Here is an 18,219-nt window from a genome sequence, read left to right as displayed (position 1 = left end):
AAAAAATAAAACAAAAAAAGAGTCACATGCTCTACAAACTGAGCCAGCCAGGTGCCCCTGGATCTACTTTAAAAAAAAATTTTTTTTTAACGTTTATTTATTTTTGAGACAGAGAGAGACAGAGCACGAACAGGGGAGGGTCAGAGAGAGAGGGAGACACAGAATCTGATACAGGCTCCAGGCTCTGAGCTGTCAGCACAGAGCCCGACGCGGGGCTCAAACTCACAGACTGTGAGATCATGACCTGAGCCGAAGTCGGACGCTTAACCGACTGAGCCACCCAGGCGTCCCCTGGATCTACTTTTTAAGTTAACTTCTTAGTTTAAGGTTCCTAGATCAAGTGGTGGTACAAAGTCAAACTCTAAGCACTTGTGAGGGCGGGCCCAGGGTTCTAAATTTTTAGAGGAGATTGCACCTATCCAACATTGCCTCTACCCTCAAGGCCAGGACAGACAATATTCCTTAACACTTTCTGGTGCTAAGGGGATTTTTTTTTTTTTTTTTTCTAGACTTCCTTTTCACTGAGGGTATAGCCCTTCAAGAGTCCCTGGCTTTATACAGGGGTCTCAGTTCCAAGTTTGTACCTTTTATATATAAGCCTCCTTCCCAGCACTTGAGTTGCAGTTAAAACATATGTCCCTAATGTTTTATATCTTGCTCTACGTGGCAGATACATGAACTTATACACTTGCCAAAATCCGTTGAGCACTTAAGATCTGCATATTTTACTGTATGTAAATCATGTATCAATTAAAAATAAAACTGTTATATTTATATCAAAATCAGCAAATCTAACCCCCTTCCACCCAAATAGCATCAGCACCAATTCCTCTTAGTACACGGGTTTTCAATTTCCCTTTTGTTTTTGCTCCTGGGATGCCCCTTGTTTTGTTGCATTCACAGCTATATGTATTTCAAGGGATTTTTATATTTTCTCCAGACTCTGGTATTTTGTAGTATGAGGGTTGCCCAACTCTAGACTAGATGTTCCCAACCAAAGGAGATTTTGCCCCCTGGGGGACATTTGGCAATGTCTGGAGACACTTTTGGTTGTAACTAGGAGAGTACTGCTGGCATTTAGTGGGTAGAGGCTAGAGGTGCTGCTAAACATTCCACAATGAACTGAACAGTCTCCTACAGCAAAGAATTATTTGGGCCAAAATTTTAGTAGTGCCAAGATTGAGAAACCTTGATCTAGATCACTATAATTATAGAACTGTTTGGCTTTCACCTTTGCATTTCACAATGACATAGTATAGTCTTTAGCTATCACTCACCATAAAAACATCTTGCTTAAAAATTTACAATTCCCCAAATAAGACATTTTTTAAAATAAAGGGGAAGAAAAAGGAGATCTTGGCATGTGTGCCTTCATCTTTTATGCTCTTAGTGCTGTTAGATTACCATGTCAAATTTATCACAGAACAAATTAAAGGACTTCGTAGATAAAATTAAGAACCTTAGAGATCATCATTTAACAATGACAAATTTATATACCTAACACATGTACTTGACAGATTATAACTTTACACTCCAATCCAATGTTCACTGGTCAATTATCGCCCCAGATGCTCTGGCTAAGCAGAAAGAAGTCACGCTGGATGCCCTTTGGTTTTGCTTTTTGGAATTTTTTTGGATGCCCTTTGGTGGCAATTTAAGGACACTCTCTTGAGCTAAACATCCCGCTGAAAGTATGGCTTCAGTTCTCTTACTATCTAACACTGCTTAATATGCTTCTGCCTCAATATTAATGATAGAGCATTTATGGTTCCGCTGCACTGAGCTGCAAGACAGGTAGGACTTAAGCTTCATAATGCGGGAAAGTCTATCGATCTGATTTTATTATGATGACTTAATACTGCAGGCATATACCAAGGTACAGAGAATAACATAACAAACACCTATTTTCTTACCAAAGAGCTTAAGAAATAAAGCTTCTAGATATGACAGAAACCCCCTGTGGAGCTCTCTGATCCCATCCCTTCCTCTCCCGAGAGGTAACCACTCTACTGCATTAGGTGACTCCCATGCTTATTACTATTTTCACAGGGTATATAGAATCCCTAAACTATATATGATATTGTTTAAACTGATATAAATGCTATCAAATATATTTTCTACAACTTCCATTTTGTTACTGATAATTTACTTCTTTTAAAAATTTTTTGTTTGTTTGTTTTTGAGAGAGAGAAAGAGACAGAGTACAAGCTGGGAGGGACAGAGATAGAGGGGACATAGAATCCGAAGCAGGCTCCAGGCTCTGAGCTGTCAGCACAGAGCCCAATGCGGGGCCTCGAACTCACCAGCCATGAGATCATGACCTGAGTCGAAGTCGGACATTTACTGACTGAGCCACTCAGGCGCCCCAAATTTCTTCCTTTTAATAGCTACAGGAATTAAGGGAAAGATGGAATTGCTGAATGTGTTCAGCTGCTCTGTCTCCAAAGAGAAACTCTCTGATTGGGTTAAATTTGTCCCTAAATGTAACCTGTCTACAGTGCTGTGTGTCCTTTTCTACTACATGCTAATGAAACTGGAAAATGAAATTCACACCCTTACACTCAGAGACAGCAATATTCACTAAAACCCAGTTCTACCATATGAAACCCACTGGTTGAAAGAGTTTTCCCCAGGCTTCTATGAAAGGGTGGTAATAGGATATGGGTACTGAATTCACTGCAACTGTTTATATACAGAATTCACGATGTCCACCTATTGTGTTATTCAAGGAATATTAACAGCAGTAACAGATGCCAGATTTGATTAATATATTTTCAGATATAAAACATAACAAGTCTACTAAAGCAGACCACTGAAAACACAAAAGGCTTTTTTTTATAGGTGAGTGAAAGAAAGGAAAGCCTAGATATTTTTATCCCTGCCATTTCAAGAGGTGAGTAGAAGGGATGAGAGAGATAAGAGTAAAAACATTAGCTGGGTTTTAATAGTTCTTCTAAGGATTCAAAGAGGCTGGTCTGAGAATGATATATTAGTGTCAGATTTAGACCAGGACACTTAGCTCCCCTAAGGGAGACAGCTGACATGATTATTGCTCTCTTCCCAGGCAAGTTCAGCAGCTGTTCCTGAGAAGACAGACATTCAGTGCCCTAGAGTTTCACGGAGGGATGGATTCACAGAGAGAGTACTTCAAAGTACACTGCTGATTAGGCCTAACAGTAGCTTGGTCAGGGAAAAAGGTGAACATCCTAAAATATCACCAAATGGAAAAAGAAAATTGGCTTGGGTGGTATTTAGGACAATGTGCAGCTCAAGTCCAGAGAGCCTTTTATCCTTGAGAAAAAAGTTATCCTTCCTTTTTAAGTTATCCTTCCTTGGCCCCACATCGCTACAGCACTAAGACTCAGACTGTTACCACATTCTTCCCACTTTTGTCCTCCAACTAGAGTCCCTGAGTGGAGTAGGGCCCAAGAAAGAACAAAAGAGGAAGAGAGGAAGCAGGTAAGATGTCATGTATAGGAGTATGTCTAACAGGTTGTAAAATGTAATCAAAATGTAATTTTTTATGTGTTTATTACCTAATCAGTTAATATAGCGATCAATGATCTCATACAGAGTTTAAATCAAATGGTTTTGCAATGACAAGAGTAAGTAGCCAGGAAGATTAAAAAATTTCAGGCAAGATATTTTTATCATGATACCTAGACATGAAGGCAAAAGTGGCATCACAATACAGCTGCAGTGGAGGTTTGAGTTTAATGCTGTAAAGTGGTCTAGAAAATTATAAATGAACCTAGTTCAGGCATCAAGGGGCACGAAGCAGCAAGGCCCAATGCATGCGATGAAAAGGGAATTCAACAACTTGCTGGGAAAGAGAGGACACACAAAGATTCACTGGGTACGCTGACTCTGAAAGTATGCTTACCGAATCACCAAGTCAGAACCACCTGCCAAATTCACATAGGTCATAACCATATTTGCAATCCTTATAGCTTTTCCTTACCTAAGTATATCACTGACAGTAATTTCAGGGATAAACTTTTGAAGGTGCTTCACTGTTGCACTGAGAAAACAGGCTTTATACATTTCATTAACTCCGTAGGAAAAATTCTGGAACACCAGTTTAATCAAGCCACTGAAAGCAAAAAATTTAAAATCTTTATGAGAGAAAGGAATTCTTTATTACTATAAAACATCTTTACAACTATGAGATTTTTAGGGGGGTGGCACCACAGAAATGTAGGCAAAGTCAGAAAAAAACACGTATTAAAAGAAAATCAACTTTTGGCCAATGTAAGAAGGAAACTTCATCAAAGAATACCTTCCAAACTTAAATTCCCAGGGAATGCTGGTTTCAAGCTAGATTCTATGAAGCCTGCCAACAGCAAGGTTTTCTTTTCTTTTCTTTTTTTTTTTAATTAAAATTCAAGTTAGTCAATATATAGTGTGGTATTGGTTTCAGGAACAGAATTTAGCGATGATTCATCACTTACATATTAACACCCAGTGCTCATCCCAACAAGTGCCCTCCTTAATGCCCATCACCCATTTAGACCATCCTCCCACCCAACACACCGCCATTAACCCTTAGTTTGTCTCTGTATTTAAGAGTTTCTTATGGTTTGCCTCCCTCTCTCTTTTTATCTTATTTTTCCTTCCTTTCTCCTATGTTCATCTGTTTTGTTTCTTAAATTTCACATCTGAGTGAAATCATATGATATTTTTCTTTCTCTGACTTATTTTGCTTAGCATAATACACTCTAGCTCCATCCATGTTGTAACAGGTTTACTAATGCAAATGTTAGGTGCTTTCGAAGCCACACCTAAAAGGCATTAACAGATCTTTAAATCAGAGCCATTAAGCAAGTGGAATATTTACCCTACTTTTCTTTGGTCAGCCAGAGGTAAAATATTCCAGATCCTCCAGCCAGACTCTACAGAGCCTATGTAAATGTATATGTATTTTTACAAGCACACATGCTGGGAAGCCCCACCCTAAAACCTGTTTCAGAATCAGTGAAGGGTGAGACTCTAGTATAGCTTAATAAGCTTTCTACTGATTTTGATGTAAAACTGTAGAGCGCAACATTATTAAAAGGACCAAACAAAATATCTCACTGAATAGTTCTTACAACCATAAAGAATCTGCCATACAGGTCAACACAATTTATCGTCAGTTTTCCACAAAAGGAAACAACACTGGTTATCAGCAATTTCTCCAGTGGTTTTCAAAATGATGGTGACTGGTTGGAAATGATCTTATCAAAGTAAGCCATCTACTGATTTTGAAAGAAACTTTTTTTTTTTTTTTTTCAAACTCAACTAGAAGATTAGCCAAACAAGATTTGGGTTGTCAGATATGTGTTTGGCTCCTGGTCTTGTTTTTTTGACCAAGACACCACCCTGGCTCATCAGAATTTTCTTTAAGTAGTTAAAACATTACGTGTATTACATGAAACTCTGAATCCAGATTAATTAAAAAAAAATCAACATACCAATCACAAATAAGAGGATTTACGCAATAAACAGAATTATCAAGAAAGACAAAATTTCCCATCTAAAAAATATAAGCATATAAAATGTTTTTTAAGTAAATAAAGTTACCTCTTGATAATTACATCCATAATATCTCTGGCACTGAAGTCAAAGGGTCTGTAGCCCTCTCGTTTAAAGGCAAGAACTGCATTAGGCCCTAGCCAAATACTGCCATCCATCCTTGGTGTGAAATGAACCCCTAGGAAAGGAAACCGGCTATCTGGGACCTATGGATTTAACATGGTAAAGAGTTATTAGCCCCACTTCAAACTGCATTCTATTAAACATGCAAACATGCAACTGGTAATATAAAACACTTCCTTCCAATGCATTTAATTTGCATTACTTTTGATCTGCTACTCAGATATTTCTTTCTATGTTTACATGCTTCTGCCTAGAAATGCCACATAGGAAACACTGATACTATCGATACCAATATACACTGTCCCATGTGTTCCTCTTTCTAGGTTAAAATAAAAAGAGAGAGACAGAGAGAGAAAGAGAGAGAACTGTCCTAGTTCAGGTTACTCCCCACTTCCCAGCCCCTCACCCACCAATTAGCAATTATGTGTCTGGCAAGTAAAATCTCAGAGCTGTCAGAAAAAGAACACACATTTACAGTACAGGCTTTTGGAAAGTGGAAATGCAATAGGTTAAGGCAGATGAAATGTATGTTTTGGCACCATCAAAAACATTAAATAGCTGAATAGTGGCAATTTCACCTGGTTCAACCCAGTAGTTCCAGAGAGAAGAATGAATTCTTCATTTAAATGGTTCTGTCTATACCATGAAACTAGAGTAACCACATCCCCTTTCCTGCACCTATCGATAATGAACTAAGAAAGACAGCTGGGTATCTGGGCATCTTGTAAGGGAAAGTTCCCTTATGAGTGCCCCTTTCATCAGAAAGGAGGAAGAATTAGGTTCCTTCTTGACAGCTCTTCCTGAGGTGCACTCATGCTTTCTAGAGACATGCACTTGTGGGCAGTTAATTATAATTTCGTAACTCTGATTTTAGGATAAAGATTTAAAGATTTAATGACAAAAGAAACAGGTGAAAGACTTGCCCAAAAGGCCCTTCAAAATAGCTCTTACTTCTGACCCAAGTAAAAGTTTTGTTTCATTTCCTTTTTGCCCATAGTCATCTTGAGAAGGGTAAGAAGGCAGAAACATCATTACCTACCGGATAAATATTTCCTTTTACAAGATAGCATTTTTCTGGCTTCAAAATCAGGTAATCTCCTCGGAATGGTACAATTCGAGGATCAGGATTACAGCCACTCAGCTCTGAAATACGGTCAGAGTAAAGTCCTGCACATGTCACCACATACTGACACTGAACTTCCTCTCCCTAGTGCAAAAGAAAATATGAGTAGAAAGCAATGAGGAGAAAAATAGGTCAAGGGGGGGGAAAGATGACAGAAAAGATAATAAGGGTACAGAAATGAACTTTTCTCTATTTCTTTTAAAAGAGGAAATCAAATACAAGTATCAGCAAAATAAGTTCTGCAGCATTTAGGTAGCAGCTAGAAACTTACGGTAGTGGCACGTAAGAGGATGTCACCTTAAATTTTATACTTTAGAGATACAATTAATGACCCTGCAAGGATACTTAAATTAGACAAACACACACTCCTATTTTACTAAGCTAGCATCAAACTTAACTATTTGCTATATTAAGAAACAAACTTCATTTAGCTGGATGGTTCCCCCCAATTTGGCCTCTTCTGTATTTCAGACAGCTTCTCCCATCTTATCTAGGAGTTAACCCTGTTGCTCTCAGGTTGCTCACACTCAATAATCTAGCTCACTTCCAACTGTATCCTACCCATCAACCGATTTCTCCTTCCTGATCAATATCTACTTTGCAAATTGAGGCTACGTTTGAAATGTTATCCTTTCAGTCCACATTTAACTGAGAACACACACTATCGTCAAGGTTTGCTTTAGTGACTAGGAGACCACTAATCTTAGGCTGTTTGTATTTTCCCATACATTTTATTTTGTGATCATCTGCATATTTTTCTGCCTTATCCTGCCAGGGTTAGTCAATTTGCCACCCTATTTCCTAAATGGTTTCCTTTAACCCCAATTCCCCACTATACTTTAATTCCCATCTCTTTAATTTTTACAGAGTAAACAACTAGCACCTCCTTGCTCCAAGTAATTTGCTGTCCCTAGACTTCTTTCCCAGACAACCTGTTTCTGAAGCCTCAGAGTTCTTACCTGTCTCAATAACATTTCTTTCCAGCCCCTATTGATTCAGCCTTATTCTATTTTTACATCCTATTTTTGCCTAGCTGCAAAGGTAAGCCTCTTTTTTTTTTTAAGTTTAGTTATTTATTTTGAGAGAGAGAAAGCGGGGGAGGGGCAGAAAGGGAAAGAGAATTCAAAGCAGGCTCCGCGCTGACAACACAGAGCCCTATGCAGAGCTTGAACCCACAACTGTGAGATCATGACCCGAGCAGAAATCAAGAGTCGGGAGGCTTAATTGACTGAGTCATCCACCCACCCCTAGCTTCTTTTTGAGTTATACAACTCACACTTCAGACAAAAGTCAGATGAAACTTTTTTGTAATGAAGTCAAATTAGCTAGACTAAACCATAATAGTTTAAAAACCCTTGAAGTCAAAAGAGCTATGTCAACAAAAACAAAAAATGCCTTCTTTTAAATAGGTTCATATCTTTCCTGTTCATCTAGAGTTATACCAGAAGTACAAGAAAGATTTTTATGTGATATAAATTGACTAGTTCCTACTTGAAAGGTCAGCAATTCTTTTGTTCTTGCAACATAAATTGTAAATACAACTCTGGATAAATGTAAAGATAAGAGAATTTGTAGAATGGTACCAGTATGCAACAACCTAGAAGTTCTCTTTAAAAAACTCAAGGAAAAATTCCAAAGGAAGAAATGACTAAAACCTATCATAGGTCCCTGAAATCATTTTATGCTACACGTGAAATAATAACTAAATTCAGTAATACATTAATTTCACATCCAAAATGGAGATTTAGATAAACAGTGAATGATGTATTTGTTCAAACAAAAATCTCTTTTAAAAAAACAAACTATGGGGCGCCTGGGTGGCGCAGTCGGTTAAGCCTCCGACTTCAGCCAGGTCACGATCTCTCGGTCCGTGAGTTCGAGCCCCGCGTCAGGCTCTGGGCTGATGGCTCGGAGCCTGGAGCCTGTTTCCGATTCTGTGTCTCCCTCTCTCTCTGCCCCTCCCCCGTTCATGCTATGTCTCTCTCTGTCCCAAAAATAAATAAAAAAACGTTGAAAAAAAAAATTAAAAAAAAAAAAAAAAATAAATAAATAAATAAACAAACTATGCATCTCTATTGCTATTTCAGAAGTAAAACAAACTTTTTCCTAATATGTATAAATCTTTAGTTTGCAAAACCTCTCCCCCCAAATTTGTTAATCTCTTTAACCTCTCATAAAAGCATAGAAGTTCAATTTGATAAGCTGACTCAAAATTTTTACATTATATCTAACTATACTAAAAGTAAATGCCCAAATAAAAGGCAACAGCTATAGCATCTGGGGTTGAAATACATATTCACTGGCATCCCAGAGGCCCCTGCATATCTTCCATCACATGATGCCATACTCTAGTGAAGATGGCCCTTCGATGAGGGCAAGAGTAGAAACAGACTTTTAATCCTTCTTTGAATGGAAATCTTAGATGCACTGTCACCTGGGCCACATGACCCAGTGGATCTGATGGTAATCAGGGTGTCGATGGCAAATAGTGATGTCTTATGGAGACTTTGCTAGGTCCCTATAGCCAAATCACAGCACAGAACTTCAGGATTTTGGAGGAGTTATACCATCCTCTGCAGATAACTGTCTTCCTTTTGAGAAAGTACTTCTGGCTTTGACTCAACACTTGACCACAGGTCACTAAGTTATCATGTGAACTACTCATTATTAACTGTATGTTGTCTGACTCACCAAGCCACAAAATTGGGTGTGTACAGCAGTACCCTGTCATCAAGGGGTAGCAGAATATACAAGGTTAGGGTTGTGCAGGTCCTGCAGGCACACATAGATTGTGGAGGCAGGTGGCTCAAATTCCCATGGCCCCTAGTCCTGCTAAATTACTTCCTCCTTCTCAAGCTGCTCCTGTGGCCCTATGAGAAGTTCTCCATGATCAGTTGACCAAAGAAGAAAAACTACAGGCTTGATTTACAAATAGTTCTGCACACAACATTCTGGCACTGGAAAGTAAACAGCTACAAACCAGAGTCCCACTCAGGAGTGACCCTAAAAGACTGCAGTGAAAGGAAATCTTCCTGGTAGGCAGAACTCTGAACACCATACCTGTTATATATCTTACCTAGAAGGAGACATGACTAAAAGTATGGATCTATATTGCTTCATGTGCAATGACTAATGCTATGGCTGGTTAGTTAGGAAAAGGAGCTCTGGAAAAAAAAAAAAAAGTATGTGAATGGACCTTTCCAAACAGGCTCAGAGAGTAAAAGATATATGAGCTCCATAGGAATGCTCACTGAAGAGGAACCACGGCAGATGAAGATTTTGATAATCAGTAGACAAGATGACCTGCTCTGTGGATGTTAGCCTCTTTCTCCAGGCATCCCTGTCCTTACCCAATAGCCTCATGAACTAAATGGTTATAGCAAAAAGGATGGAGGTGGTGATAGGTTCAGCAACACGGACTTACTCCCTAAGGTTGGTCTGTCCATAGCCATGGCTGAATGCTCAATCTGCCAATAGTAGAGATCAACAGAGCCAAAGATATGGTCTCTGGACCACTTCAATTTAAAAAAAAAGGGGGGGGCAATACTTAGTCCTCACTGAAATAGATACTTGTTCTGAATATAAATCTGTCTTCCCTGCCCACAATGCTTCTGAAGAAACCACTATCTGTGAACCTACAGGATGCCTTATTCACCATTAGGATATTTTGCCCAGAAGCATTACTTCTGATCAGTGAGCTTATTTTACAACAAATGAAGTGTAACAATAAGCTCATGCTTGTGGAGATCACTGATTTGACCCTGTTCCCCATCATCCTGAAGCTGCTAGGTGACAGAAAGAAAAACGGGTTTTTTGAAGATGCAAAACAAAACTAGCTGACTGGCAACACCTTGCAGGTCTGGGGCAATGTCTTCCAGGATGTTCTATATGATTAATATATGGTGTTGTTTCTCCAGAGCCAGAAATCAAGAGGTAGAAATGGGAGTAGCTCCTTACTATTAGAATAATCCACTAATGAAATTTTTGCTTTCTATCTTCACAACTTTGGGCTCTGATGTCTAGAAGTCTTAGTTCCCAAGGGAGAAATGCTGCCATTAGAGAACAAAAAAATGATTCCATTAACCTGTAAGTTGACACCGCCATACCTGGCCACTTTGAGTTCCTTGTATCAGTGAACAGGCAGAGGGGATTACTGTACTTAATGGGAAACTGAAAATAACTCTCAAGGAGAATGAGAGTTGCTACCACACAGAGAGCTTGTGGGTGATAAAGAGAAATACGTCCCAAATAGAGATCTCCTGGGGCATGTCTTAGTACTCCTATGATTGATATAAAAGTTAATGGAAACTATCACAATCCAAAACAGGCAGGGCTGCTAATTGCACGGACACTTTGGGAATGAAAGTTTGAGTTATCCCACCACACTGGAACATGACCAGCTGAGATGCTTGCCAAGAGCAAAGGAACTATGGAATACGTGGTGAAAGAAGGAAATTATAAATATCAGCTATAACCACATGATCGTAGTGGTTATGAACTGTAGTAGTTATGAATATTTCTTCCTGACTTTGAAATAAATATATTTATCTATATATTACTAATATCTATATTAGTAATCTACATACTATCTATATACTATATTAGTAATCTATATTACTATCTATATATTATTAATTCTTTCTTTATCCTCACTGTTATGGACTGAATTGTGTCTGCCCCCACAAGGGCATACACTGAAGCTTCTGCTCCCAATGTGGCCATTCGGAGACAAGAGCCTTTGGTGAGGTAATGAAGATTAACTGAGCTCACCTAATCTGTCCAACAGGACTGGTGTGCTTATAAGAGTAAGAAATAGCAGAGACTGCTCTCTCTCTGCACATGTGCATGCACAGAGAAGAGGCCATGTGAGGACATGGCAAGAAGGCAACCATCTACAAGACAAGAAGAGAGAGCTCATCAGAAACCAATCCTGATGGCACCTTGATCTTAGACTGCTTAGACTCCAACTATGAGAAAATAAATTTCTGTTTAAGCCACCTCATCTGTGGTATTCTGTTACGGTACCCAAAAAGATTAATACCATCTCTACCATTTCTCCATTATCTAACACAGCGTTTCTCAAACTCAGTACCACAGACATTTGGGGCCAGATACCTCTTTGTTATAGAGGCCTACTCCTCACATTGCAGGATGTTTAGCAGCATTCCTGGCCACTACCTGCTAAATGCCAGTAGTGCTGACCCCCTCCATCAGTCGTACCAACAAAAATGTTTCCAGACACTGCTGAATATCATCCCCTTGGGAGCAAAATCACCTCCAATTGAGAACTATTGATCTAATAAGTTTAAATAGTGGTTAACCTTGTATCTCAATATTTAAGTTAAAGGATCTCAAAGAGGGAATGTGACTCAGCTAAAAAGAAATGAACATCACCCAAAGATGGATTGAGTGGACTTCCTATCTTTTTCGAAGAGTTACCATGTCTTCAGTTGTATAAAAGATAATTTCATCTTGTAGGTGGAACAGTAATTTTACTACTGTCTGTACTTGGAAGTTACATGTGGTTAAAAGGGGTGTGAATGAATGCCAAGTTGAAAAGGAATGGACTACAGGCATTTATCTTTGTCGATTTGGTTAAGGTGGGAACTGTAACTGACAGAATTCCCTTCCCTGTAATGGTTCCAACTTAAAATTGATCAAAATAGGAATTGCATATGATTTGGCAGGCAGAAGTAAAGCAGCAGCCACTACTCTCTGAAGGTCATTCTAGTCCAACGTGGTGACAAAACTCACTGCTCAGGGAATGACAGTTCCATATCTAGCTCTGCTTCCCAACTACTGATCCTACTGACTAACTGTTGCCCTAGCCCACTGCCTGGGTAAGAGGCAAGAGCTCCCCCAGAATGCCTCATGAGCTTCCCATTTGCAGTCCCACTTTAGCAGTTGGACACACTTGGCTTCTCAGACCGGCTGGAAATGCCTCTGATCTACCAACTCCCCTTCTGAGCCTTTGCTTCCCCAGAAGCCCTCACAATTGTGTAATGCCTAATTCCTATCATGAATCCTACAACCTCATTAATGATTCAACTTGCCTGACTGAACTCTGATCATTCAGAGAACACACAGCAAATGTAATGCTTCTCTGCCATCCAATAGCTCTTGTTTTAGACTACGTGGAGGTGAAGGAAACCAGTTCATTTCCCTCTGAGCAATCTACCTGCCACCAAAGTCCTCTAATTGGTAGAAAGCTAATAAGTAAATGCAGATAAGTAGGCACAGCAATAAAGTATTTATCAGTGTTGCCTTAAACACTCCAAGTGCTTATAATCCTATTCTTGGCTGGCACAATCACTTTGTGAATACATTTCAAGTTGAAACCCTTCTTAGAAAGCAAGCTTTTGAACTGCCCTCAAAGAATTTCTCTCAGAACAACTTCTACATTATACAAAATTCATAGAAAACAGCGCTGTGATTAAACTTTTTGAGGGAGGAGGGGGGTTAAATTAGATAAAGTAGTTTTGCTTAAGAATCTTTACCTTTGTATTCCTTATAACAATTGGATATTTCATCCCTGAAAAAAAAAGAATTAGTGAAAGATTTTTAGTAAAATAAGGCCTACATTATTAGAAATATTATACTAGTAGCAAATTTAAACAATTTTCTTCTGCTTCCCACTTTCATTCTAAAGCTTTTTATGAAACAACAAGATTAAGCTAGTTCATATTTGATAATATATAAAACTCTTGGCATATTTTTAAACTTGTTTTAATTCACTGAATCTATGCTAATAGACCACTCCCCACTTCAGATCCAACACAAACAGTTCTGGCTTTTCTCTGAACTACAATCCTAGAAACGATTTTGTAAAAGATCATTAATCAGTATGTATTTTCACAAAGGACTAATGAATGCTTTTTTGTCTAAGTGTAGGTAACCTGAGTCTTCGTGGATTCTGGGTTGTGTAGAGAAGCAACACAAAAAGTTCCAATCATAAACTATTTATAAAATTATTTCCCAATCAGACACATGGGGTCTCAAAGTCTTAAAAAGCATATGTACATCAAGTAAAAAAACAATCTATTTGTATCATAAATTTGATTTTATGCTACCTACCTATACCAACATTAATTATTTAACAGTTTTGTTCATCATATTACAATTCAGAAGGACACTGGGAAAATGATTCAGATGGCTCAGATCTCCTTAAAAACCTGTCAAGGAAGAACTGAGCACTACACTTTTTCTCCTTCAAATTTCCCAATAGCAAAAATGTCAAAAAATTCAAGGTTACAAATCTATTTATTGGGTTTTAAAAAAAAATTGTCAGCAGGGCACTTGGGTAGCTCAATCAGTTGAATGTTCAACTCTTGATCTCAGCTCAGATCTTGATCTCAGGATTGTGTGTTTGTGCCCCACCTTGGGCTCCATGCTGGGCATGAAGCCTACTTAAAAAAAAAAAAAAAAAAAAAAAAAGGAAAAAAAAATCCCCACAAAAAAAAAAAAAAAAAAAAAACCTACCTAAGCAAGGGAGGGGGGGGGGGGGGGGGGGGGGTGCAAGGGGACTTCAAAAGGGCTCAGTTGTGCCCTGTCTCCAGATAGTCTGATCCACTAAGACTGAGTATGCTAAAAATTTTTAACTTTTATTACTATTTTTTTTTATTTTAGAAAGAAAAGGAGAGAGCAAGAGGGAAAGGGGTAGAGGGGCAGAGAGAGAGATTCCTAGGCAGGCTCCACACTCGGCACTGAACCCAACACAGGGCTTGATCCCATGACCCTGGGATCATGACCAGAGCCAAAATCAAGAGTCAGACACTCAACCAACTGAGCCATTCAGGCACCCCTCTATTCTTATTCTTAAGAATTAGAAAAGGCCAATTGCACATTCAACATTTATTCCAAAATGTCAAATAAGTATGATTGTAGATCATTCATCTGTAGAGTTTGAGCATGTTTTGAGTGTAAAAACAAAAACAAAAAACCCCACAAAACAACAAGAAAAAACTCAGGCTATTAATTTCTCATATTACCTGGAGAGAAAGTTTGAGCTGAAATCAAAAGCCGGATACTCAACCAACCGAGCCACCCAGGTGTCCCTGCATTTTTTTTTTTTTTAAAGATTTCATTTTTAAGTAATATCTATACCTAACATGGGACTCAAACCCACAACCCTGAGATCAAGAGTTGCATGCTCTTCCAACTGAGTCAGCCAAGTGCCCCCAAATCTGCATTTTCAATAAGCATCCCCAAGGAATTTTGACTGTAACCTACAAAATAAGCAAGTGTCTGGGGGCTCGTTTTCCATTAACAGCCTTGGCAGTTCAGGTTTTAGCGCCAATCAGAAGTGTCCAATCAGTGACAAATTCTATCAGCACAAGACTCACCAGAAGCCCCAGTTCTCCCACGTCCAATCTCACACTCATCCCTTCTGCACATGCATCCAGCTTTGCACCCTACTTTAGCCTAGTTCCTGGAGGCCCTCCCACCAGCACCACGCCAGCCAAAACTAGTTCCAAGTTGGTTCAGAAGTCAATACTAGTATTCAGAAGAAAAGACAAGGATGGCTTACCATCTTTACTTCTTGAAGGACTTTCTTTAGCCAATTCAATATCTTTTACTTCAAAATTGGTCAAGACAAAGCCACCTGCTTCTTGGAAATCCTTGGCAAATGACAAAGCCACCTGCCGATAGTCCACAATGCCAGTGTATGGACAATCAATAGCCATTAGACCCTGAGATAGGATTATGAAAAAGTCAAGATAATACAATTAAAAATCATTGAGGATAGTTGTTCAATAAATTTTATTTGCAGCTGAACTTTTTTACTGTTAACTTTGATGGATCACATGTATTATCATTTCTTGCCAAAAATTCAGTGCCTAAATTTGATGTTGAATAAAGTGTCTAGTAAATAAAGAAATAATACTAGCTAAGTAAGAAAATCTCTATACTTAGGAAATAATTCTCCTCTAGGGAAGTTAATTTTGCTGGGCTCTTCTGGCTGCTACAATAAATAGCTACAGGCCACTGCAGGTCAGGTGGCTGGAAAAGAACCAGGCAAGCAGGACACAAAAAAACTGCTACAGTTTTATTCACCCCTCACCATATCTGATAGTGAGTCAAATTCGGAGTCAAATTCTGTATCACCATATGATTGTTTTAAACAAACTCCACGGAGATTTTCCCATGCACATTCAGTGAAGACTCAGAATTGTTCTAGCTTTTTACATTTGCAGAGCATTGATTTAATTTGCTGCAGACTCTTATCTTCAAGACTACAAATGCTGAATGGAGATTTTATGTAGTTAATGCAAACTTTCACTTCAGGTAATATAAGAAATTAATAGCCCGAGTTTTTTGTTGTTGTTTTCTGGGGTTTGTTTTTGTTTTGCCACTCAAAACATGCTTAAACCCTACAGATGAATGGTCTACAATCATACTTGTTTAACTTTTTCAACAAATGCTGAATGTGTATTGGCCTTTTCTAATTCTTAAGAATAAGAATAGAGGGGCGCCTGAATGGCTCGGTTGGTTGAGTGTCTGACTTTTGATTTCGGCTCTGGTCATGATCCTGGGTTCATGGGATCGAGCCCTGCACTGGGCTCCATGCTGAGCGTGGAGCCTGCTTAGGATTCTCGCTCCCTCCCTCTGCCCCTCTCCCTGACTTGCACACCCTCTCTCTCTCTAAAATAAACTTAAAAAGAAAAAGAATAAGAACAGAATTTCACATACCAAGTATTGACTAGATTTTGGTGGATCCTTGGGAATAGCATCATTTTCTGTTGCCTTACTGTGTATGTGAGTGTATCAGTTCTGCTAATCAACTTTCCTAAGAGGGTGGTAGCCTGGTTCCTGGTACAACTAATGCCGAGAAGCTGAGTGTGACTGGTAAATGCTACCATTCTCTTGTCTGGCCAGCAGGGAACTGGTATTGTTGCAGTTTTACAATAATATCTGATAGTATTACTTTAAATATCTTATTCTTATAGTCAGTCCCACCGCAACTCCAATACATTTACTTGCTTAGCCTTTAAAAGCTTTTAACTTTGCTACCCATCCCTGACCATTAATTCCAAATGTCCAGATCACACCAGGGGTAAAAGGCACATAAAACACACAACAGTCTCTTGTCACAAATTGAAAGCAACATTTGGCAAACTTTATTCTTGCTTCCAGAATATGAGATCATTTGCCAAACACAAAAATCATTCCTTCTGTCTCAATGTAGTAGATACAAGTTTAAGATTTTTATATTAGACCTTATATTGCCTGACCACTTCCAAATTCACAAGTCAATAGTTATAATCCAACTTCAAACTATAAACAACATTTAGGGCACAATACCCTTGGAAAAATTACCTTAGGATAATACCAAGAGTTTAGTCACAAAAACTCAATTTGCATAAACGACATGACAAATAAGATAACAGAGGGACAAAAACATGCTGTAAAAGTGCTTCATATCAATAGTTTTTTAGAAACCCAAATATCTTCCTTATTCATCTTATTTTCCTATTACCCAATACAATGCCTGACACACAGAAGGCACTCAAACATTTACTGAATGAACTTCTGAGGACTGTCTTTAAACATACTAGATATTCCCCCTTCTCTACCTTCCCTTAAAGGTCTCCCTTCTTTTCTTTCTCTTTCTAGTCTCGGTTTTGCTCCTCCTCATGAGATGTTGGTGTGCCCCACTCTACGTAAATGTTGGGGGAAGGTAAGGTCAAGTGAGTCACTGCTGCTAAGCAATCCAATACCCTGGCGCAGGATGGGACTGGTGGACAGGCTGGCTGTCAGCTAGGGGGCTGGGCATGCACCATACAGGTTAGCAGGTCAGAGCTTGAAATCTGAGGCCACTGCAGGTCAGGTGGCTGGAAAAGAACCAGGCAAGCAGGACACAGAAATCTGGGAGTTGGAAGTCAGTCAGGAGGAGAGAAGAACAGATGAATGTGTGGTTGACCAACAGTGTTTAAGAAAGGGCAGCAAGATCAGGAAAGCTAAGGTCAGAGTGAGCAATCAGGATTTGCCCAGACAGAGAATTGGCAAGAGCTATCCTCCAAAGTCAAAGTTTACAAAGGCATTTAAAAATTTTCTAAGATGGAGGCGCCCGGGTGGCTCAGTCAGTTAAGTATCCCACTTCGGCTCAGGTCATGATTTCGTGGTTTTTGAGTTTGGACCCCATATCAGGCTCTGTGCTGACAGCTCAGAGCCTCGAACCTGCTTAGGATTCTGTGACTTCCTCTCTCTCTGCCCTTCCCATCCCCTCTCTGTCTCTCAAAAATAAATAAGCATTTTTTTTAATGCTTATTAAAAGCAGGCTCCACACTGCCAGTGCAGAGCTCGATGTGGGGCTCGAACCCACAAATCGAGAGATCACAACCTGAGCCAAAGTCAGACACTTAACCAATTAAGCCACCCAGGTGCCCCTATTTAATCTCCTTCTTAAAGAGACCTGGTCCAAAAAGAGACCTATTAGAGCTGCCCTGATAAATTTTTTC

General features: G+C 39.1%; 1 protein-coding gene across 2 annotated transcripts in view; it reads right to left on the bottom strand.

Annotated features, from left to right (window-relative positions):
* L2HGDH (L-2-hydroxyglutarate dehydrogenase) overlaps positions 1-18,219 on the bottom strand; it is a 43,932-nt gene that overhangs the window by 9,965 nt on the left and 15,748 nt on the right. For both annotated transcript variants that reach the window (XM_049612819.1, XM_049612820.1), the window contains 5 exons: positions 15,288-15,450; positions 13,258-13,292; positions 6,677-6,844; positions 5,563-5,720; positions 3,962-4,093 (listed from right to left, as the gene is read on the bottom strand). In XM_049612819.1, the coding sequence (XP_049468776.1) occupies positions 3,962-4,093; positions 5,563-5,720; positions 6,677-6,844; positions 13,258-13,292; positions 15,288-15,450 (656 nt within the window). The remainder of the gene's footprint in view (positions 1-3,961; positions 4,094-5,562; positions 5,721-6,676; positions 6,845-13,257; positions 13,293-15,287; positions 15,451-18,219) is intronic.

This window comes from Panthera uncia, assembly GCF_023721935.1.
Source record: "Panthera uncia isolate 11264 chromosome B3 unlocalized genomic scaffold, Puncia_PCG_1.0 HiC_scaffold_1, whole genome shotgun sequence".
Classification (NCBI taxonomy): domain Eukaryota; kingdom Metazoa; phylum Chordata; class Mammalia; order Carnivora; family Felidae; genus Panthera; species Panthera uncia.
Note: the sequence above shows the minus strand (reverse complement) of the source record. Positions and strands in the feature narration are given on the sequence as shown.